The 23,515-nt window shown below is 33.3% G+C and overlaps 3 protein-coding genes and 1 long non-coding RNA gene across 5 annotated transcripts; 1 reads left to right on the top strand and 3 right to left on the bottom strand.

Moving 5' to 3' along the window:
* Positions 1 to 234: 234 nt before the first annotated feature.
* On the bottom strand, positions 235 to 4,106 carry LOC117791654. The gene is made up of 2 exons (XR_004618085.1): positions 3,872 to 4,106; positions 235 to 368 (listed from the first exon to the last, which is right to left on the bottom strand). It is a non-coding gene; the product is annotated as an uncharacterized LOC117791654 (long non-coding RNA).
* Positions 4,107 to 4,752: 646 nt separating this feature from the next.
* Positions 4,753 to 5,789, bottom strand: LOC117789882 (26S proteasome non-ATPase regulatory subunit 9). Its single transcript, XM_034629048.1, has 3 exons — positions 5,635 to 5,789; positions 5,245 to 5,571; positions 4,753 to 5,041 (listed from the first exon to the last, which is right to left on the bottom strand). Exons 1-3 carry the CDS (start codon positions 5,743 to 5,745, stop codon positions 4,808 to 4,810), a joined length of 672 nt encoding a protein of 223 aa, XP_034484939.1. The 5' UTR covers positions 5,746 to 5,789; the 3' UTR covers positions 4,753 to 4,807.
* A 609-nt stretch (positions 5,790 to 6,398) lies between these two features.
* LOC117789880 (serine/threonine-protein kinase STK11) lies at positions 6,399 to 10,266 on the top strand. Of its 2 annotated transcripts, XM_034629047.1 has the most exons (5): positions 6,399 to 6,890; positions 6,972 to 7,824; positions 8,259 to 8,453; positions 9,197 to 9,360; positions 9,434 to 10,266. In XM_034629047.1, exons 1-5 carry the CDS (start codon positions 6,776 to 6,778, stop codon positions 9,670 to 9,672), a joined length of 1,566 nt encoding a protein of 521 aa, XP_034484938.1. In that variant the 5' UTR covers positions 6,399 to 6,775; the 3' UTR covers positions 9,673 to 10,266. The 2 variants fall into 2 exon arrangements, with proteins under 2 accessions (XP_034484938.1, XP_034484937.1); XM_034629046.1 differs by having other exon boundaries at positions 6,403 to 7,824.
* A 291-nt stretch (positions 10,267 to 10,557) lies between these two features.
* Positions 10,558 to 16,908, bottom strand: LOC117789879 (integrator complex subunit 5). Its single transcript, XM_034629045.1, has 9 exons — positions 16,765 to 16,908; positions 15,917 to 16,692; positions 14,432 to 14,776; positions 14,105 to 14,369; positions 13,006 to 13,439; positions 12,544 to 12,908; positions 11,768 to 12,047; positions 11,568 to 11,710; positions 10,558 to 10,970 (listed from the first exon to the last, which is right to left on the bottom strand). The coding sequence occupies exons 1-9, from the start codon at positions 16,869 to 16,871 to the stop codon at positions 10,659 to 10,661; spliced, it is 3,027 nt and encodes a 1,008-aa protein (XP_034484936.1). The 5' UTR covers positions 16,872 to 16,908; the 3' UTR covers positions 10,558 to 10,658.
* Between the last annotated feature and the right edge of the window lie 6,607 nt (positions 16,909 to 23,515).

Here is a 23,515-nt window from a genome sequence, read left to right as displayed (position 1 = left end):
TTCTGTGCTTTTTCGTTGCCTACTTTTTGGCGCACTGGGCAATTAACTCACAACAAATTCACTTAGTTGTCACTTGTGTGTGTGCTGCAATTGCATTAACTACATATGTTGTATGTTGTATGTACATATATGTAGATTTTTATTTTAGTCACACTTGTAGTCACAATTGTACTTTGTTGTTGCTGCATTTATTTTTGTCACACTGTCGCCGCCATTGCCGTTGACTTTGTCCTCTTTGTCCTCTCGGTCGCCCTTCTACAAGTCCTTGTGTTATTTATAACGCTGCTGCTGCATTTGTAACTGCATCATCATCTCCATCATCATCATCTTGTTTGTGCTCTGCTTCATCAGTTGCCTTAAACAATTTCCTATAAGAATTTCAATAAAAAATGTGAAAATTCCATTGATATAAATAAATATTAGGAAAAGGGAAAATATGTGAAAAATTAAAATTATTATTAGAAAATCAAAAATATTTCATGAAATGTTACAAAATGAATATTGAAAAGACAAAAACTAAGAAAATATAAAAAAATGTATTTTAAAATTGCGCGATTTAAAAAAAAAAAAGACTTTAATCCTGCTATTTAGATTTGATACCATGAATACTACATAAATCTGAGATTCCGTGTAGAAATTGGCACACATAAAACAAGGAATACCAAAATAAAAGTAACTTAAGAAGTGCGGAAAAATATATAGAGTAATCAAAATTTTTAACTTTAGCCAATATTCTTAAAAATATATTTTGTCATAAGTTTAGCTTGTACTGAGTTTGTATTGTATTAAAAATGCATATTAAAAATGTACACTTGAGTTCAAATTTTATAGAAATCGACTAAAAAAAATATTAAAGAAATTCAGGAATATTTTAAAAAATATATTTTGACATAAGTTTAGTTTGTATTGCAGTAAAAATGAATTTTAAAATGTACACTTGAGTTCAAAGTTTATAAAAATCGAATAAATAAAATATTAATGAAATTATTGAACAAAACTCTGTGCTATTTAATTTATATTCAGTGACTTGTTTCTTATTTGAATTTTCATTTTTTTCTACATTTTTCTCTCTGTTATTAATAGTTTTCTTAAAGTTTATTCTCAGTTGAAATATTTACAAAAATATTCTGTATTTTCTAGCGTCTTCTGAATCTGACAACCATACTTTCAAGGACTTTTTGCTGCTGCTTGAGACACATAGTTGTTGCAAAGTCCTTCGGCCGATGCAACCTGCGGCTAGTAAAGGATTTAAGGTGACAGAAATAAACTTTATATACCAAAAAAAACCTCAACAATATCGACAACATCCTTGTAACTAATGATGCATTATGCCCAATCTGTTATCGTCAAAAAACCACAGAACAAGGACCTACAAACACATACACTTGCATGTGTGAACACTAACATGCATGTATGTGTATGTGTGTGTTTTAAATTGGCTTCCAACTAAAATATTCATTCGTAAGCGCCAAGATTTTTGACAGCCAAATTTGGGGCAAAAGTGTAAACCTGTAAACAATTTACAGATTTGGCGGTAACACAAGTTCTTGAATTATTCAAAAAGTATATAACGAAATGAAGGGGAGGGAAATGGAGGGGAGAGAGGGGGAAAGGGAAATGCCACGCGCAGTTTAAACGCATAAAGAGATGAAAAACGGCAGGAAAAGTCGACAAATTACAGCAAATTTAAGACCACGTTGTTATTGTCAAGCGAAAATTAATGGAGACTACAATTGAGCAAAATCGACTGCGAAAGACCCTGTACTTATTCTGTAGGAAAAGAAAAATATTAATATTTAAAATAAATATAATATACATTTTATTTTTTAGTTAGAGATAAAAATATTTGTAAAAAAATTAATTTAATTATTAAATACTTCCTGTTGCTAATTATTTTATGCATAAATCATAATAATTCTTAATAACTTTTTATAATTCAACAAGAAAACCAATTTTTCTTTAATTTTAAAACTTCAAACACAAAAACGAACTCAGGAAATAAATATAAAAAAATATTATTTTTCAAAAATTTACAAATATAATACTAACAATAAATTTAAAAAAAAAATAAAGAAGTTCAGCAGCAAAAATCAAACTCAGAAATAAAAATATAACTAATTAAACTTTTGTAAAAATTACAAATGCAACTAACTTAAAAACGAATTACAAATATAAAATAGCAGCGGGATTCGAACTCAAGAAATAATATAATACAAATTTAATGTTTCAAAAAATTACATATACAAATAATTTAAAAAGAGAATTTCAAATAAAGAAAAACTTCAGAAGCAGGATTCAAACCCGGGATTTCTCGATCAGAAAACTTGCACTTTCGCCACTAAAGCAATGAGCACACAGTCGAATACTTATTTTCGAAACTAGTTTTTGATAACTTAACACACCCCTTGTACTTTTAAAGTAAAGGGTCTTACAAAAAAGGGAGTACTATGTTTTAGCGCTGCTTTTCAATTTGGGTAACAAGCAGGCAGCATTGCAGTAACATTGAATTATTCATACTTTAGTATTTGTATGGGAATCTAACTCTACATGTGTGTGTGCTCTCTCTCTCTGTATGCGTGTGTGTGTGTGTGTGTGTGTGTGTTCGTCTCAAGCTGTCTGCAGTGCGTTAAAATGGCGCTTTGAAACGTACATCACTCACAAACAGAGGCAGAGAAAGAAAGAGAGAGAGAGACACTCATTCACACACACACATACAAAACCATGGCTTTTTTTCAAATTATGGAGCCAGAGTTGTGAGTGAGAGTGAGAAGAGGGTGGTTTAGCACTGAGAAAGAGGATGCCACAACATAAACTGAAGTTTTCTGTGTCGAAATTTGTTGCAGCTGTCTTCATCCACCACCTCCTTCTCCTCCCACACCGCCTTGCTTAACTTTTTGCTAGTTTCCCTATGCTCGTTTTTATCGCAGCTTCCTTTGCTGACTTCTTCTTTTTTTTGCCACCACTTTATTTGTTGCGCCACCCGCAATTGTAATCGCAATCGTCATCGTAGTCGGAATCGCGCAGCCTCCATCGTTTTTTTTTTTATTGTCTCGCTTTATTTGATTTGTATTTGTATACAGTTTGTCAAGTTGGTGTTTTGACTAAATAAAAATGCACACATTTTTAAAAAATAGTTAATTAAAAAAAAATGATTTAGACAAATATAATACAAGAGAAATTCCATAAATATTCATTAAACTATATGTACATATTTTTTAAAAGAAATTGTGTAAATTTTGTATGTTGTCAAAACACTTACTTAACTAAACGTATAGTTTAATTTAATAAAAATACTAAAGACAAGATTAATAAAACAAAAATTTAATAATAATCATTAAAACTATATGTATATATTTTTCAAAAGAAATTGTGTATATTTTAGGATTTTGTTAAAACACTTTCTTGACTAGCTGTATAGCTAAATTAAAAAAAAAATACTTAAGTCAGGAATAATCAAACAAGAATTAAATAAAAATCCTTAAAACTATAAATACTATATATTTTTCAAAAGAAATTTATACAATATTTTGGATTTTGTCAAAGCACTTTCTTGATTAACTGTATAGTTCAACCCAACGTATCTTGTTTATGTTTTATAAGCTTGTGCTACGTAACTTTATTAAAATATTGTATTTATTTAGCAAATTATGAAATTTGTCAAAACAATTACTTGACTAACTGTGTGCATTGGCAATGACTGTGACTCTGACTGTGACACTATCTACCATATAAGCATCCTGTGGTTGTCGTCTCGTTAACTGTCTGCCCACTCACCCTATTCAACGTGCTCGCAAGCATCAAGAAGGAAAAAAAGGAGAGAAAAGAAAAGCAAAGAAAAAGAGGAAACTTGTATTCATTATATAAAACACACATTAATTAGTTTTGTTGCCAAATTAGTTGCGCATTTCCAGGAATTTTTCGGTCGCATCCTTGTAATTTATCATTAGCTTTTCGATGTTGTCTTAATTACACAAATTTTCACTACACAATTTCATCTCTATTGAGATTCCTCTTTGGCACGTCTTTCGTTTCGTTTCGTCTTCCCGTTTCGCAATGCACGCACATTCGATTGTATTTCTCAACTGGCATCGCAACGGCGCACAATGGACGACAGGCTGCTGGATTGAATCCTTTTGTGGTACTCGGTACTCAGTACTCGGCACTCGCACATTCACCACACCACAATGAGCGCTAAAGAATCGGCGCTGCCAACTTGCGAAAGCTTTTGCAAATGGCGCCCATTCAAATTAAAGCCGCCCATTGAACTTTGTATGTGAAGTGCGTTTTTCTTTCCTTTGCAGTATGTTTCAATTAGCCTGGTTTTGTTGATGTCCTTGCTTGGCATAGTTATCCAGCCGCCGTTACTGCCTGTCGCTTTCAATACTGAAATCACAAATTGGTTATGCTTCGTCGATTATTCAGGCCGCAATCAATCGAAATGTATTTACCTATGGCCTGGTTAACGGTCATTTACTTAGCGGCGAATTCGGGCAGCTTAACTGATATGGTTATATCACACCCGTCTTATCATCGTTTTCAATATTTACAATTACTTAATTTTATTATTAATTATTATAAAAACTGTATTTTATTTTTTTATGATTTTCTAAGTTTGAAAAATTCTGTTTAAAATGTAAAATTTTTTAACTTTTTCATTCAACAACTGTTTTTTATAAATAAAGATAATAATGAAGTGAGTAGAAAACTATATGAACTTTATGTACTGTAAAAATGTGATAAATAAGAAGCAAATTTTGTAATTTACTTGCTAGGTTTTATTTGCAATAAATTGACAGTGTAAAGAATATTAATATTCCATTGACTCCGGTGGCAGGACAATATTGCAACCCAGCAAGCCACGGCCAGTCCACGTCTTAGGTACGAGAATCAAATCCAGCAGCTGCTCATCACGTTTAATCTTCAGCTGGACATTTTGGTTCTGCATGTTGCGCACAACTTCACCAATTTGAGCCAAGCTGTCCTTAAAGTTGTTGCCATTGATGGAGCCAAAGCGAAGTATCTTGTCCCCCACGCGTAATCCCTGCAAGAAACAGAATTAATATAAAAATATGAGGATTACCATTTTTAATTTTTTTTGTGTCCGTACTAATCGATGCACCCAAATAAATATAGGTTTCAAAAGAAAAAGAGACCTTACTTTACAAAATATAATTAGGGGTGTTCCAGAAATGTAAGACATGTTCTATTTTGCTGGAACACCCCTAAGCATCTTTTAATACTGACCGCTTCCTCTGCCGGCGAATTGGGACTAACTAGATTGACAACAACAATGACGCGTGTGTCCATTGGACCAATGACGGCTCCTCCCGCTCCCCTCTCCTCGCTGTTCAGCTCCAAAGCGGAGGCGCGATTCACCAGTTCTGGATCTGTGGTGGATATTTCCGAGTGATATTTGTTCAACATGGTTTGTATTTGATTCATGAGTTCCTTGTGATCGTTTTGCAAACAAATAATCGTCTGACGCGCCTGACGCACCTGATAAATGTCGATATCGTTGCGAGGGAATCCCTCAGAGTCAACAAGTGGACCGTTCATGCCCACATTATCATTCTGCAAGCATAGCAAACATTAATGATAACGAATATACCCTAATATATATATTTAGCTATTTACCGCTGCCAATATCTGTCCATTTTTACTGATTTGTGCCTCCAAGTTCGCCTTGGCGGCCATTAGTCTTTCCAAACGCGCTTTTGTTGTAATTTCTGTGGCCATGACTTGCATTTACCTTTTTAAGGATTTCAAAACAAATGCAACAAACAATAACAAAGTCTTTTTTTCCCGGCCGATAAATTGTGACAGTGATGCGCCTAAACACATCGATATCATAATTTGTCGTGCTACAATTATCGTGCATAATTCCGCTTTTTATGCAAAGCATTACAAGATCAAAATAACAAGAAATTATTATTTTTTAAAATTTGCATTTGTTTGCATATATTATAAATGCATTTATTAATGCATAAATCTGTCATGTGCTTGTTTTTCTATCGATAGCTTTTGTATGCGATGTGGAGATCATTGTTGTCCTGCTAAAATATCGCATTGAACAGCTGACTGGTTATCGATGATGTCGTTCAAGTTCATAAGGCAGTTAAACATGATTTAACAAAAATCGTTTGGACTCACAACACTTATATATCAACTAAGAAGTACAATTTAAAATTATTAATAAATATTTATTTTCATCAATAAAAATAGTGACGTAATAATAATAACAATTGTGTATTTATTTTAGATATGCCATATGCTGATTATAAACAGAAATTGTATTGTTTTGTAAAATTCTGTAGGGTTTTTTTTAATACATTTCATAGTGCGATGCAATTTGAATCGATTTCATGTAAGCCGACATCGTATAAACTTGGTATACGTGATGAAGTTATCGATATTATATCAACAATTGACATACACATACAACTAAAAACAACATATTAACAAGTCTAAAGTAAACACTAAATTTCTAGCATAAAATAAAGTAGAGGACCAAAATTAAGAAGCTAGTAAGCCTTGCTACAGTCTTCGGAATCGAAGGTGTAAACAGAGAAACAGCGAGACAGAGAAACAGAGAAATGTGAACTGTTCGCACAGTGGGCAAAAAGCAGTGCGAAGGTTTATGCAATGTTCTAGTTTCTTGTTGGGCACCAACAACAACGAGCAAGGAGAGCGGTGAGCAGAGAGAGGAGAGGCGGCAACGTTGTGTGTATATATATATATATAAGTGGTGTACACAAATAGCGAGTGGAGCAGCCAAATGACTGTAACTGTGAACCACACACATGCAATGGAGGCACAAGTTAAAGCAACACAGCTGCAGGCTGAAGCAGGAGGAGGAGGAGGAAGTGAAGGCGGTGGAGGCGGAGGTGGAGGTGAACAACAGCAGGGATCGAATAAAACAGTCGACGATATTACAGTCTTGTTGACTAACAAAAATTATCACTTTGACACAGCATCCGATGCGGAAGAGGCTTACATGGAGTTCACTGAAGAAAAGGAGCCAACAGTTCCAACTGCAGATAGGGAGCTGGATGTACAGGCTGCCCACTATGCCAATCATGGCTCAGAGCAGCCACAAGTCACCTGGCTGGATGATGATGAGATCGATACCTTGGATCGTGTCACTCTCGACATTGGCAACATGTTCTTCAATCGTGTGGACAGTCAGGATATCATCTATCAGCAGAAAAAGAAAAACATTAAAATGGTGGACAAATACGTAATGGGTGATGTACTAGGTGAGGGTTCCTATGGCAAGGTGAAGGAGGCCATGAACTCGGAGAATCTATGCCGGCTAGCTGTTAAAATCCTTACCAAACGCAAACTGCGACGGATTCCCAATGGGGAACAGAATGTGACGCGGGAAATTCATTTACTAAAGCAGCTGAAACACCAGAATGTTGTGCAACTCGTAGATGTTCTATATAATGATGAGAAGCAGAAAATGTATTTGGTCATGGAGTATTGCATTGGCGGGCTCCAAGAGATGCTCGATTATGCGCCCGATAAGAAGATGCCACTGTTTCAGGCGCACACATATTTCCAACAACTGGTCAATGGTCTGGAATATCTGCACAGTTGTCGTGTCATACACAAGGATATTAAGCCTGGGAACTTATTGCTCACATTGGATCAGACGCTCAAGATATCAGATTTTGGTGTGGCCGAGCAGCTGGATCTGTTTGCGCCGGATGACACCTGTACAACGGGCCAAGGATCGCCAGCGTTTCAACCGCCAGAAATTGCCAATGGCCATGAAACATTCGCCGGCTTCAAAGTCGATATTTGGAGCAGCGGCGTTACACTGTAAGATAACTGCTTATGCTAATCTATAAGTTATTTAGTGGGAAATAGCTAGATTTGGTGGGAAAAATCTAATCTTAAGAAACAAACAAGTTCCTATGGCAGCTATATGATAAAGTCATCCGAATTTAACCAAATTTGTTCAGGGTGTAACATATGATATATAAGACACAATCTGTGAGTTTGGTTGAGATAACTTAAAAACTCACAAAGCTTTTTATGCTACCTAGCTTTGACCCCGAATTTGACCCCCCTTTCAATTAAAATTTCACAAATCGCCGCCTTATTAACCGATAAAATTGTCTTAGCTTTGTTGTGTAAAAATTTCAGCATTCTAGATCTTATGGTTTGGGCTGTGCAATGAGCAGTCAGTCAGTCAGACAGGACAAACAGTTTAATTTATATAGATAGACGTAATAACTTGTTTTCTTTTATAGTTACAATCTGGTCACGGGTCTGTATCCCTTTGAGGGTGACAACATCTATCGACTGCTGGAGAATATTGGACGCAGTCAGTGGATTGCTCCAGACTGGTTATACGAATTGGATGCGGCTTTTGCCAACTTAATACTGGGCATGCTTCAGGCAGATCCCAGTGCGAGGCTCTCTCTACAGCAGATACGCAAAGATTCGTAAGTAGTTTATTCGTTTCGAATACATTTAAATTAATTTAAAAGAATTTAAAAATTTCATAAAAATTTTATTTGAAATTCATATAATAAAGCTTATATTTAATTTTTTCTCAATAAAAGATTAGATACATATCTTTTAGTAATGGGATATATGTACGTACTCAAAAGATATCGGCTTTTAGGATTTACTATAAAAAATAAATTTTTTTTTCTTTATTTCAATCTAAAAAAAAAAATACGTCACAATAAATAAAGCCAAAAAAATTTCAATTCAAAATTTTGTAACTTAATTTTGATTTAAATAAGAAAATTAAAATATCACTTGAAATAAAACTAAAATCAAACATATTAATTTCAAAATTTAGTAAAGTCGTGTTCCAAAATTTTGGTATTAATAATAAAATGTAAATATTTATTTTGAAAACTCAACAATTTTTATTATCAATTTAAGTGCATTAAGTTTTTATTATAAAATGGAATGTAAGAGACTTAAAGAATTTCAAAAGAGAAAAATTTCAATTGAATTATTATTTCAACTCTTTTTTAAAAGAACAAAAATAATAACTATTTGTTAAAATTTTGAATTTTTATTTATTGATAAAAGGCAACAAATAATTTTAAAACCAAATCTCAATTTTTTTCTTAAATTAAACCACTTTTAATGCCTTGAAAAATATATATTTTTATTGTATAATTTTTTATTAAATATTTTAAATCATGTGCTGTTTTTGGTATGTTTGCAGTTGGTTCCTGTCCGCACCAGCGGTGACTGGCCCACCGATACCCATTCCTCTACACAAGGGCGACAAATTCGGACGTTCCTCAGTACTGCCTTACCTAGAAGCCTATCATTACGGCAACGAACAGGATCAGGAAGATGTTTACTTTACCGAGCATGATGTGAATCGTATGTACCTTTCTATATTTGATTAATCCTTCAATGATACTTATTAACTATGGTTATTCCCTTTAATTTTTAGAGGAGTTGGCGCGTCGTGCCGCATCTGCCGCTGCAGAGATTCGTGCTAATAAAACAGCTGCTGCCAATGCCGCGTGCCATTTGTATGAGGCATCCACAAGTGCCGAGGCTGCTGCCGTTAACTTGGTCAATGGTTCCAGGGAAGAGACGACGGTTAAGATTAAAAAAGGCTCGGCAATTAAACGACGCGCCAAGAAAATTGTATCCTGCATTAAATTGAGCCATTGTCGGACATCGTAGGCAACTCCTTTAACCCCCCTTTTTTTTAGTTACTAGAGTAATATGGAAAAGTAATAACTTTGTTAACAAATTGTGAGCAACTTTTTGGTTTATTTTGTTTTCGTTTTTTTGTTGTCTTACGTTCGCCAAGTATTTATTAAGATGAAGAGAGATCGATAAAGAGAATACGCAAGCCGATAGAGAATTATTAAGATGTAAAACCGCAGTTAAAATTATTATTATTAGCGGGGAAAACAAAAACAGATTGCAAGTTAAATCCAAGTGACAATACAGTGTATTATATATAAATGAAGAAGAGAAAAAAATGGGAGAACTATTAGATCGTTGATATGTATTAAAATGTAAAGAACAAAAACAAACAAACAAACGTTGATTGTTAATTGCAATTAGCAGAGATCCGTTAAAAGTAAAGCGCAAGTCGCAACCAGCAAAAAAAAAAATAAGTAAAATGTTCAAATTCAACTATTGTTGGCTTTTAAAAATCTTCTTCTTTGAAATTAATGCAATTTACAGGCGCCAACTATACACGTAACTGCTGGACAGTATTTGCCATGGATTATTTATGAGATTAATAAAGTGAGAAACATTGAAGTATATTATAATTCATTGCATTAAGTACAAATGGAAAGGCACGGTAAAATTTTAAATGGTTTTATATTCTTTTGACCGACTTTTAGGTCAAATTTTCCAAAAAGTCGCCTTATTTCACGATCAAATTGTCTCAGCTATGTTGTGTGAAAATTTCAGCCTTCTAGGACTTATGGTTTCGGCTGTGCAATGATCAGTCAGTGAGTGAGTCAGTCAGGACAAAGAGTTTTAAGATTATCTTTTATATATAAGCTAAGAATTCCCAGTTAAGATCCTTTCTAAAAAACTCAATCGTTATCCATGTCAAATGTTTGATTTTGTTTATTTTTGTGTCTTGGAAGTCTTCAATTCACATAAACTTATTGACTACGCTTAACATACAGCTAACTAATTGTCTATTAATCCAATTCCACAACTTCAATGCTAGTTTTGGCTATTGCTGTTGTTGGTTCTGCAATTGTTGCTGCTGGAATTGGAATGGGATTTGCCACATGCAGATCGCTCATGATAAACATCTGATGATAATGTGGTCCTAGTTTATTCAGCTTCTTTTGCATCAGTTGACGCAGCGTGTCCACATATTGAGGCGCCACTTTGGCTTGACTCGTGTTGCGCCAGTGCAGACCATTGTTGTCCACGTGGAAGAGCGCTGGCGATGGCACATGATCCTTTAAATAGTTCCAAATGCATTCACGCAACAGCACAGCAATCTAAAAAAAGAAGAAACACAAATAAAAACTGGATTTCACTCGGTAACAAAATTAAGATAAAATTTTACGGACTCAAATGGAACCCAGATGACCAAAAACTACTTTAAAAATGTTTCAATGAAGAGACTTTTTAATTTTCAAACATTTATTTTTAAGAGATGCTCTTGAAGTTTGTTATATTAATCGAGAATGTCACCAACGGTTTTAAAAACCTTTACACTTCTTGAAAGCTAATGAATATAATGAAGACACCTTTGAATTTCTTTCTCAGTAACGAATTTCAAGTTGAAATTTTCAACTGTTTTAACTTCTTTGACGATCAATGAAGTATATTAAAACGATTTTCCTAAAAAGTCTACAATTCAACATTAATTTTGCATCAAAATTTAAAAATTCTTTTTTTATCTATCACTCATTTTTCCCAACCTTGCTTTTGATATTTTTTCAAAATGTTTAAACTGTCTTAACTTTATTGATTTTTTTGTAGAATGTCATTGGGCTCTAATTTGATTCTGCACAAAACTTAAGCGCTTAAATTCTTTTGCGATCACTGTCCATTTTTTTTAAACTTTCCCCTCGTTACTTTTCCAAACTCACCTCTGGCGCTTCAAAGTGTTCAATAATCGTGTGCAGATTAGCGAGTGGAGGTGGTATAAGTTGACTCATGGCCAGCAATTGCAGCAGTTTTTTGGTGCACAACATGAGCTCATCGTTGACTGCCGTTGGCTGGTATTTGTTAACTGAAAAGCAGCAAGATGTATTATAAATACGTCTAATAGTTTGGAAATAACACTTACCATTCTTGCCACGCCAATGATGCAGACATGTGGCACAGAGTGCGCGCAACAACACGGAGGAGTAGCACAAAGCAGGTCTGTGTGTGGCAATCAAACCGAGCACAGCCCAAAGCACAGGTGAGGTAATAAAGGCACGTCGTATTTGCATATCCCTTTCCATGGTGACGCGAGTGAACTCCTCGTCCGGAAAGGGCAGTCCATTGTACATAACATCCGTTGAAACCAGTTCCACAAGCGTCAACGAAACCAGCGAATAACCCTCAACATTGTTGGGTTTGTCCTGCAAATAGAAAAGTTATATTAGTTGAAGCTTTATACAGATTTGGCACTAAGAGTACAATTTCAAGAAGTCAATCTAAGGTTGGAAAATGAGAGAAGCAAAACGTAAAATATTAAATATAATTGAAAAAAAAAAATTAGCTTTGGTTTTCCTGTTTCCTGACTCTGAAAGTATTATATAATTTTAAACATTTTTCACTCGTCGTAATAAAATAATTTGGATTTTTTTAATTATTGCCCTACCAATTTGTTGACAGAATGAAATTATCACAAATTTTTTATATTCTATTTAATTATTTTTAAGATTTTTCCGTAAGATCTAAAATATTTTGAATTTTACCAAATTTGTCCTATCTGATTTTGATTCCATTAAATTTATTACAAATTTGTTACTTTTAAGTTCCTAAATATTATTTTTCTTTTTAAATTTTAGTATTTTTAGTTATTTGTTAAAATTCTTAAAGAAAAACCCAAGTTTTACATAGAATTCTTATTACCAGATCTGTGCAGCAGGCATTTAAGGCCTTTAGATACAATGCTTGCTTCTCGGCATCGCAGCTTTGGTTATTTGTGGGCAACACAGGTCGCAAACCACGTCCTATAATGCCCGAATGTAGCACTGAACGATTGGAGTTTGTGCCGGAGCTGGTGTGTAAATTCTGTAGTATAAGCAGCTCTTGTTCTGGTATTTTCAGTTCATCCAATTCGTATTCCTCCAGCTGTCCAAGCAAATGACCATGATAAAAGAGCGCACTCTCCACGAGCTCACGCAAACAAACAGTCCGAGCAATTTTCCGAGCTGTGCACTGACGTTGAAGTAAAGCATAGGAACGATGAGCAGCTGCAGCACGACGAATGACAGCTGAAAGGAAGAAATATTTAGTATATATTTATAAAAATATAATTACTAAGGTATATGGATGACAACAAAGTTACTATTTCAGTCGTCATATACTTACTCTGCTCGGTAAGTCCAACAAAAAAGTACTTGACACTGAGCACGGCCAGTTTAAGAACCAATGGAGTACGTAGTACATTCGAACGTGCACCTGCCTCAATGTTGTTCAACAGGTCCACAATTAAATGGGCCAAACGCATGCGCGCTGCATCCTGTGACTCAAGTGTCACATTAGTCACATCGCTTTCCTCTAGTTTGGGTCGCTTTATGACATCATTACTATTGTACATATCATGATTATTATTATTGTTGTTGTTGTTGGCCTGCTGCAATTTAAACTTCTCAGCACTACGTTCAGCGGCATCCTTGTCCATTTTGAGCACTAGTTTTTGAATGGTGCAGTCGAGAATTTGTATAATCTTGGGCAGACATTCGTTTAACGATTGTGTCAGCAGCTGAGGCTTCACATGTGGAAAGTGATTCTTCTTCTGCATTCTACAAGAAAGTAAATAAAAATTAATTTAAAATATTATTTGCAAAGAAAATAAAAATATACTACATTTAAAGTGAAAATAATTGTATTCATTTTTAAAATTAAAAAATGCAATTCTTACTATTGACCGAAATAAATAAATTTGTATATAATTATAATAATTATTAAAATAAATTTTTACTGAGGAATCATAAATAAACTTTTGTGAGATATATATGCTCAGATCATGTTTTTACTTTTATAATAAGAACAACCAAAAATAAGACTTAGTTAATGATTTGTATATAAAAATTTAAGTTTAATTGTTCTTAAATTTTTTTATTATTAATCTAAACAAATGAGAAATTGAATATCTAGTTAGAAATCATAAAATAAAACCAATATCACAATTTTTACTTGACAAAAATTTAAGTTATTTTTAATTTGTATAGTAAAGCTTAAAAATATGAGGAACTCCATGATTTTTAGGTAAAAATTTAATTTCAAGCATATCGAATTTTCGCCTTTAGATCATAAGTAAGAAATTAAATTACAATTTATATTTAGGAATCATAAAATAACACCTATTAATTGAATATCTCGAATCATTTAGAGATAAATTTATTATATTTTAATACTTTTATTTGCTATTACTGTTCAAAATTATTCATAAATTGATCTCACTTACTTGGCCAACATATTGAGATTGTAGAATGTATTGTATGCCTCCGTTGGAGTGCCAGGTTCCATGGGCAGCCGATTGTTCACCTGTTCCTGCAGCGTTATATCCTCCAGGGCCATTTTAAAACCCTTTGTAATACTGGGAAAGTTGAGTACACCGCTCTGACCACCAAGCAAGCGCATTAGAGCACCAATTGTACTGGGATGTTGAGCATAGGATTTGCGCAGCAATTGTGATATGGTTTGATAATAGATATGTGGATGTTGTGAGGCTGTGAAATGAATCTTAAGTTAGTTTACAAACTTAAACATCATTTAATCACTGATTACTTACACACAACGAGTAGCAAACGCACTGCGGTCTGTTGTTCCAAGAGATTTGTGCTGAGGCAGCTTTTCCAAAGCATATACTTGGTCTCCTCAAAGGCCAAATCGGCAAGTAGTGGAAAATTGCGCATGTTGAGCACCCACTGCTCCAATTCCTGCATTGAGCTGTCCAGAAAGTCCTGACACCACACATACTTCTCGGCCATACTGGACACCATGAGCAGCAGCTTGGCACCGTGTTGATTGAGACGCAGCACGGCATTATTTAGAGACGGTTGCATGTCCGCAAACATCTTGTTGCTCAGCCAAAGCGGCGCCTTTTGGACAATTGCATCGCACATGTCATCGGTGACTGCAAAAAAAAGTGACGGAAATAAATAAATTGTCCAATTTTAATGAAAAATCAAATTAGAAGCCAAATAATGATAAAATTGACAATCAGCAATCAAATCGGTTAAGATTTGACAAAGTTATGAGCGATTAAAATTTTGAAACAAAGTGTCAAGGGGAAAGTATGCAAAAGTAGTAAAAAAAAATGGACAGTGATCGAAAAATATGAAAATTTTTAACTAAGTAAAATTTTGATGCAGAATCAAAATAGAAACCAAATAATGATAAAATTGACAATCCGCAAGGAAATCGGTTAAGATTTGACAAAGTTATGAGAAATGGAAGTTTTGGAAAAAGTGTCAAGGGGAAAGTATGGAAAAGTAACAGAAAAATGGACTGTGATCGAAAAATATGAAATTTTTTAACTAAGTACAATTTTGATGCGGAATCAGAATAGAGGCCAAATAATGATGAAATTGACAATCCGTAAGGAAATCGGTTAAGATTTGACAAAGTTATGAGAGATTAAAGTTTTGGAAAAAGTGGCAAGGGGAAAGTATGGAAAAGTAATAGAAAAATGGACAGTGATCGAAAAATATGAAAATTTTTAACTAACTAAAATTTTGATGCAGAATCAAAATAGAAACCAAATAATGATAAAATTGACAATCCGCAAGGAAATCGGTTAAGATTTGACAAAGTTATGAGAGATTGAAGTTTTGGAAAAAGTGTCAAGGGGAAAGTATGCAAAAGTAGTAAAAAAAAATGGACAGTGATCGAAAAATATGAAAATTTTTAACTAACTAAAATTTTGATGCAGAGTTAAAATAAAAACCAAATAATGATAAAATTGACAATCCGCAAGGAAATCGGTTAAGATTTGACAAAGTTATGAGAAATTGAAGTTTTGGAAAGGCAAGGGGAATGGAAAAAATAGTGCAAAAAAGTATGCAAAAAAATTGAAATTTTCAATTTAGATGCATGATCAAACTAGAGGTCTATAATGATAAAATTTGCATAAATTTTTTTAAATATTAAAAATTATTCATAATTAGTGATAAAAATACACAAAATGAATAATTTTATGATGGATTTTGTCAACTAAGAAATTTAAACTCATAATTTACAATCCATAATCAGCTTAGGTACTATATATACTCACATATCTCAATGAACACATTAACCAAACTCTGTAGAATGGCATCCGAGTAATTGGTGGTAATCAGCAGAAATGGAACAATGGCCACATCGAGTGGTTTCTTGGGTGATAGGCCATCTTTGAGCATCTCACGAAATGCGGCACACAGCTGCTGCTCATGGCAGGATGTCATGTAGTCCAAAATACCCGCCTCCGAGTCCAAATGACAGCGATAATCCTCGACAAAACGTTTGATGCCACACTGTAGAATCTGCATGATGATCTTGTAGGGAAAACAACCGCCAAGACGGGCCACAATCCAATCGAAGGTCATGGGATAGCGATGGAAGGCATTCAGCATGGTCTCCACACAGGATTCGGCTTCCGTGTTGCTCAGCTTACGGAAGCAACTGTTGATGAGTGTGAGCAATCCATGCATTGCACTGCATTCCAGCCAATAATTACAGGATGCGGTAATTGTCATGCGTCGTTGTGTGTATTTATCGGATAACTTGGCCACCAGCTCCAAGCTCCAGTTGGCTATGAGCGGCGACCAGGCGGGCGGACCTTTCCACACCAGATTTTGTAACGATGTCTTGACCATATTGAAGCTTTCGTATTCCTCCGCACGCAGTTGTTGTTGTCGATTGCCGCCTTGTTTGATTTGGGACACTGGCATGCCCGTCTTTTGGTCCATCATCTCGGGTGATACATACAGCTGCACTCCAATCTCCGCCAGTATGCCAAAGTAATCAAATACAATATCCCGAGTCGCCGGCAACTCATCGAGGAATCCCAAACTGCAGTGAGTACAAAATGTATGTTTGTGTGTGTGTGCGTGTGTGTGGAATGTTTACAAATACAAGACTTACGCTAGTTTGATGAGCGAGGGTTTTGTTAGCAATTGTGGATTGGTGTGGCCACTGCTAACTGTTTCTATAAATTGTTTAAGTTGATCTAAAATATTTTGTTGCAACATTTTTCGCTATTTATTTGGTTTATTTTCTGCAGGCAGTCGGTATCGTTGAGTACTTGGTTGTTGATTTTGCATCGATACTATCGCCACACAACATGTTGTGCGATAACAACGCGTTGATGTATCAATACTCGATAGCAAAGATATCGATGGGTACTCATAATAACGGCGATACAAATTTAAATGCAAACACTGCAGCTACTGATAACAATTTTATATTGACTAAATGATTAAAATATTTTAAAGTTTTTGCTTTTTCAGCTATTTTCATAATATATAACTTTCCAAATATATTAATGTCTGGAATGTTTACAAATACAAACTTACGCTAGTGTAATGAGCGAGGGTTTGGTTAGGAACTGGTTCTATTAATTGTTTTCTTGCAACATTTTTCCATGTTTTATCTTTTTTATTTATTTTTTCATGTTTATTTAATTAATTTTCTTCAGGCAGTTGGTGTCGGTAGCGAGTCCTTATGTGCTGTTATTTTATCGATACTATCGCTACACTACCATTAGTGCGATATAAACACGACCGCATATCAATGTTCGATAAAATTTGTATTGAAAAGCGTTAACGGCCTTCCACAACCATACACATTTAAATGCAACAGAAGCTGCAACACGTGTGCAGCAACTTGATAATAACGTGATCATGACTTTATTATATCAATAACTATTTGCATATATTGAAGATAATATTTTTGACATTTGCCTATCCAGTGATTATCAATAATGCTACCAAATTCCCATCGTTATGTATGTCGTAATTTAATGTTCGATATTTACTCTAAGCGATTCACATAAAAATGCAAAAATTCAACAAAGTTTTCATTGAAATTAAGATGCATATAAAGTGCATGTTTATACCGTTATGTTAAAGACGAGACGTATTTTTCATTCACTGTATTTATAGGATCATTTCATTTACATATGTCAAAAACGGAACGTAAATTTAGTAAATTCTCATGCAAATATGTAAGATATTGAAAATGATGTGTATCTATGCATTTTGTGCTAATTGATAAAATTGTCCAGGTCGATATATGAATACATACAATGACCAATTAATATTAGTTAGCTGATTCATTAGGTTTTTTGTGTCAACCTGCTGACCTTGATATCATTTCCAGCATTGCCGATGTTAAAATACCAGTAACTTGCGCAATTTCTAATACCTCTGTTGATTTTATGTGTGTACTAAACCCAACATTGGTCATCAACTTCATCCAATGATCATTATCATGAGGCATCTATATACTCACATTCACATTCATAGTCATGATCACATTCACATTCACACTTTGGGCTGAGGCCGCTTTTGCTACTGATCGATTTGCTTTGAACTTGTTTGGCCTGTTGACAAATGTTTTTTTATTTCAAAGAGATGCGCAGCACGTTTTCTAAGATTTGTTGGTTGAAAAGTCGACTTAGAGTGTTAATTCATTGTTTTATTACTTTCCAATATTTTGACTAGAGTTCGAAAAAAAAATATTCCAGACAAACATGGTTTGAATAAGGTATTTTAACAAAAAATATTTCACTTTTTAAAATGTTTTTAAATTATAAAATAAAAGTAATTTAGAATTCAACTTATATTTACAACAATTTTATTATTTTAAAATGCATTCTAAGTAATTATTTGAAAACACTTTTTTATTTTATATTGTCAATAGATCAATTTACCGATTTTATTTTAATAAATATTGTTTTTATCCAATTTATTCTTTATTAATGTTGAGTATTATGTAATAAATAGTAATAAATCTTAATATAATAATGAAAATTCTTATTAAAATTGAGATTTGATATAGATATATATCTACATTGTATACATATTTTAATTGGCAACAATATATCTGCATAATTTTAATTTATAATTTTATTTTAAAATAATTTTATTCATACAAATCGAAAAGCCATGACCAGGTTTCTTTTTAATAACTAAAGTACTTATATGAATTATTCTTTAGATTTTTGTTTAATTTTATTTTTTGTAGGTTTTCGATTTCTCAACAAAAATGCCAATGTAAATGTGAGAATGATTTGCAGAATTAGAGAATTGCGCTTGACTTAACCGTTATTTAATAATCATAACATTAATGATGGCTGCGGCAAGTGCAACACCAACACTTACAACAACAACAACAACAACATGGCGCAATATCTGCGGCTGCCTTTGTCTTTGGAGAGCTTTTGAGGCATCAATCATTGGCAGTTGCACAATGTCGGGCGAGGGGGGAACCTAACATTGCCAGTTACTGCAACTGTGTCTCGTTGTTGTTGTTGTTGTTTAGACCCTGCACTCAAATGCGCAAAGGGTATTTACATAAATTATAAGGGCTAGAGTCGCTACACTCAGAAAAATCAAACCAGAAGACAGTCGATTTTCACTCCAATATTAAATAAATCGCCCTAAAGAAGGAGTCAGTTTTAGACATTTTTTTTAAAAAATTTAAAAAAAATTTTCTGAAATTATTTTATTTTTAAATAATATTTGTACTATTTGCATTATTCATAAGGTTTTTATTTTTTTAACTACAGTGTCTCTTAGAGTCTAGCTTGCTCGACTGTTTTTTTTTTTTAACTACTTTTCCATTTAGTATATTCGATACTCATTAACAGCTGCGTGTAGAGTTCTGCTTTAGAGTTAATTTTTTATAGTTTGCACGCATTGAGCTATATTTGGTAATTTTATAGCCAAGCAAAATTGGTCAAAGACCTTGAACTCCCAATCGTTAGTTTGCCTATTATTTGATTTTAAATTTCGTAGATGCTTGAATAAGGTTAATGGTAGTAACGTGTTTACAATAAACAAACAAAAGATGGATAAAAAACAAAGAGGAAAACCGCGCCAATCTGTCTAAAGCCCAATACAACACCCACAAAAACAGACCAAACATGGATTTGTGACCTTAACATCCAAAAGTCTCATCTGCTAAAATTCGATCCACACTTGACCAGCGTATGAATTTTGATTTGAACAAATGAAGGTTGTCTCAATCAGGCATATACCCAGCTATTATATTTGTATCAATCGTCAATGAACTCTGAAACAGACATTATTTTGTAAGAAACTCAAGTTTCACTATAATATAGTGATGTGAATTCAAACTGTCGATCAAATAATAAATCGAGTTACAAATATCAAGATTTTTAAATTTGTTTTAAAACACTATATATACCCTTTTCTTATTACGAATCGTATTTTTTATATATCGTTAATTTTCTTAAAGTTTAATTATACTAAAATTATACTTTTTTTCACTGCAGAAATAGGTGCGATTGAACGTCAAAAAATAATCGATATTTCGCTGTATTTGCACATCACTAAATTGTATCAATCGTATGTGAACTCTAAAAACAGACATTATTTTGTAAGAAACGCAAGTCTTAATGTATTGCACTAGCAAAAATACTACAGTAGCTTATTTTCAGACCCAGTTTTTTATATATATTTTTTTTTGCTTCATCAAATGTCATTGTACCTCAATGATTGTTGCGCTTTTGTCTGCGCCGGAAGTTGAAAAAAACAACAACACAAACATTGAACGGGGGAGGAAACATGAAGGCAAAAAGCTTTTCGATTAGGTTGTTGGCCAGTCAAGAGTTATTGATGTTCGATTTCGAAAAACTGCAAAACCTAGTTGAAAATCGATGACAACATCTATTCGAATTTCGATTAAAAAAAACAGTCTTCATATAAGGAATGCATTTAGCTATGTTTTTGTTTTGATTAACTATGAAACAAGTTAAGAATCGATGACAACACCAATTTAAAAATTATTTAACACACTCTTCATATAAGGAATGCCATTTTTTTAATGAAATTCTGCAAATAAATAGCTTTTAGTAGAAAAGTTCTGCTAAGTTGTTTAATAAAAATTGTTGTAAGTCGTTATTGTAGCGTTTTATTAGTTCTAAAATTATTCTTTTATTGTAGAGCTTGACGACAATTTTAGGTAGAGTTTGTTAGAAATTTAAAGTTACCTGCACACTCCTGTGGGTCAACAAAGGGTTAATTGACCACATCATCAGAATATGTATTTATTTTTGTTTTTTAAGCACATTTCTTGTTAGTGCTTGCTTATACTATTTAGTAGAATTGATTAGAAATTCAGACATATCTGGCACACTTCAGAGCAAAGTGCACATAATATTTTGAATATGTATGAGCCTTGCGAAATTGAGAGGTAATATGTACTTTGTCTATTGCATAATAAGTTATTTAATAAACACAAGTAATAACTCTGCAGGTGAGTTGCTAGTCCTTAAAATGTTTAGTATCCGTAAGCATAATGAAATAAAAATTAAAAAAAGTTGAGAAAAATTGTAAAACATATGTTTTAAAATAAAATTAGACATACACACCTGAATTCGTCCGCATCGATTGGACTCCTGTTGAAATACAGTTTTAATTAGCAATTGTCGATTGGTGTCGATTTATAATAATTATGACTTCGAAGTAAATATCTAACTTCAGAAGAGTTAAACTATTTAAATGAATTTAATAAAATTTGAATGCAAAATAAATTTAGATGCCAAACCATGATTAAAACGACACTACGCTTACAAATCGGTACAGTTTTGCCAAAGTTATGACAGTTCAAAGTTGTTCAAGCCTCTGAACTAGCAACTTTACAAGTTAAAATATTTCCTAATTTTGACATGATTTTTTACAAAAAATAGGAAAGGTCTCAGAATCAAGTTTAAAGTGTCGTTTTATACTAATTTCAATAAAAGGAATTGATTAGAAGTGAAAATTTGATATATAAAATTTTGAATTTTTGAAAATCCAAAGGGGGGACCCTTAGCATTGAAATCGAGATCCAAAGGGCAGTAATTTTTTTTACGAAATACATAAAATTTGAATGCAAAATGAATTTTGAGGCCAAATCATGACCAAAAGAATATTCCGTTTTAAAATCGGTTGAGATTTGACAGAATAAAAGATCTCAGAATCAAGATTAAAGTGTTGATTCAAAGTAAAAACTTGAGATTTAAAGTATTGAATTTTCTTAATTTCAAGGGGGGGACCCTTACCATTAACGAAAAATAATAGAATTTTCTAAATGTAATGCTTTTTGTACCCTTTGGCTATTGGGCTAAAATTGATATAAGAATGATGTAGCAGGAATTTGAGCTTTGTTACAATCGTTGTATTTGATTTACTTAGTTCGCGAGTAAATTCGAAATTAGTCTGTAAGTAACACGTGTACTCATAGTAGGGCTTTCCAGTGACCTAGGCAAAAAATAAAACACGCCACAAATTGATGCAGATTAGCAAAAAAACCAAAAAGACAAAAAGCCAATAATTAAATCTGATTAGGTGCAGGCATTAAATAATGTTAACAACACTGGAATTCGACTTTAAATTAACTTACAGACATTCGAAATTCGAATTTTTTGAGCGTTTTGCATGGGCTTGGCTGGCAATCTGGTTTATGATTGAGGAAGCCACAGATATGACCATCGGTTTTTATTATTTTTTTTTGATTTTTTTGGCTCTTAGTTATGGAGTTCTGATTCTGTCACAGCAGCGGCACATGGCAGATCTAATAAATGAGAGATATTGTTGTCATATACCCTAGCAAAAGGTAGTTTAAACTTGTCATTAAACTTGTAACTCTTTAAAAGTAGCCTATAATTTATAGATTAACATAATTCTGCCAAAGTATGGGAATTAATGCCAATTTGTTAAAAAATAAAAAAATTATAACTCACTATCCTCTTAAATAATTAAAGTCAATACTTTACGATTAAAGTCAATACTTTACAAATTTCTCAAAAGATTTTTCAAAAATTATCAAAAAGTAAGTATTTCCTTTTTTTCTTATATATGCTCACGAACTTTTCTTAAATTCTGACTGTTATATCATATCGCAGTCTTGGAAATGATTGATCAAAAATTGTATTAGCAAGAATAAAAAATCTTCGGGTTTTTTTGAATGTTTTTTATTTTCTCTTGCCAAGTTCAACGTTGTGGCCCAATAAGAAATACTAATATAAATACCCATACATACAAGCATACGCACTAAATAAACAATAGAAAAATGCGGCCAGCGACAAAATGTTTTAGTCTGCTTTAGTCTGGGTCTTTATCAGACATTTTTGAAATGAGCGCAAAACTAGAAACTGGTTTCGTCTCATTATTATTATATATTTCAACAATATTTGAACCTAATATATTGTAGCTCATTCGTTTGTTTAGTTTTTTTTTTTTTGCAAATATACTACGTTTAAGTATTTATTCCGTATTCAGATTATATATTATAATATTTGCATTAAAATGCAGCTTGTGTTTAAGACAAGTGCAGTATCTTTTTAAGAGCCCGTGGTGTCATCAAGGGTTAATTAACCGTTTTCCGTTGAGCTTTCAAAGAACTTTGCACTCTGCGCTCATCATTACAGCAATAGCAACAAATATCACAATATCATTAATAATTAGCACTGCCCTTTGTGTGGGTGCAAAGGCACGAGCAAAAGCGCTGTGTGTGTGAACGAGACAAAAGGTGAGAGTAAGTTGGGGAAAAACAAAGCAAAACAAAAACAAAAGCAACAAGTAAAGCTTACAACTCAAAGTCGAATGCGCAGTCAAATGCGCAGCAAGCAGCGCGCAGCATCCTTGCACGACGCGATGCCACCGAA

The sequence above is a fragment of the Drosophila innubila genome (genome assembly GCF_004354385.1).
Source record: "Drosophila innubila isolate TH190305 chromosome 3R unlocalized genomic scaffold, UK_Dinn_1.0 2_E_3R, whole genome shotgun sequence".
In the NCBI taxonomy this organism is placed as follows: Eukaryota; Metazoa; Arthropoda; class Insecta; order Diptera; family Drosophilidae; genus Drosophila; species Drosophila innubila.
The sequence above is the reverse complement of the archived record's forward strand: the minus strand, read 5'-3'. Positions and strand labels throughout refer to the sequence as shown.

Coding starts and splice junctions, on each gene's coding strand:
- LOC117789882 (XM_034629048.1), bottom strand. CDS start 5,745: ATGCAAGTCATGGCCACAGAAATTACAACAAAAGCGCGTTTGGAAAGA. Junction 5,572..5,634: donor ATGGACAGATATTGGCAGCG/GTAAATAGCTAA, acceptor CTATGCTTGCAG/AATGATAATGTGGGCATGAA. Junction 5,042..5,244: donor ATTCGCCGGCAGAGGAAGCG/GTCAGTATTAAA, acceptor TGTTTCTTGCAG/GGATTACGCGTGGGGGACAA.
- LOC117789879 (XM_034629045.1), bottom strand. CDS start 16,871: ATGTTGCAACAAAATATTTTAGATCAACTTAAACAATTTATAGAAACA. Junction 14,777..15,916: donor TAATGTGTTCATTGAGATAT/GTGAGTATATAT, acceptor TTTTTTTTGCAG/TCACCGATGACATGTGCGAT. Junction 11,711..11,767: donor TCATTGGCGTGGCAAGAATG/GTAAGTGTTATT, acceptor GCTGCTTTTCAG/TTAACAAATACCAGCCAACG.
- LOC117789880 (XM_034629046.1), top strand. CDS start 6,776: ATGACTGTAACTGTGAACCACACACATGCAATGGAGGCACAAGTTAAA. Junction 8,454..9,196: donor CAGCAGATACGCAAAGATTC/GTAAGTAGTTTA, acceptor GTATGTTTGCAG/TTGGTTCCTGTCCGCACCAG. Junction 9,361..9,433: donor TACCGAGCATGATGTGAATC/GTATGTACCTTT, acceptor TTTAATTTTTAG/AGGAGTTGGCGCGTCGTGCC.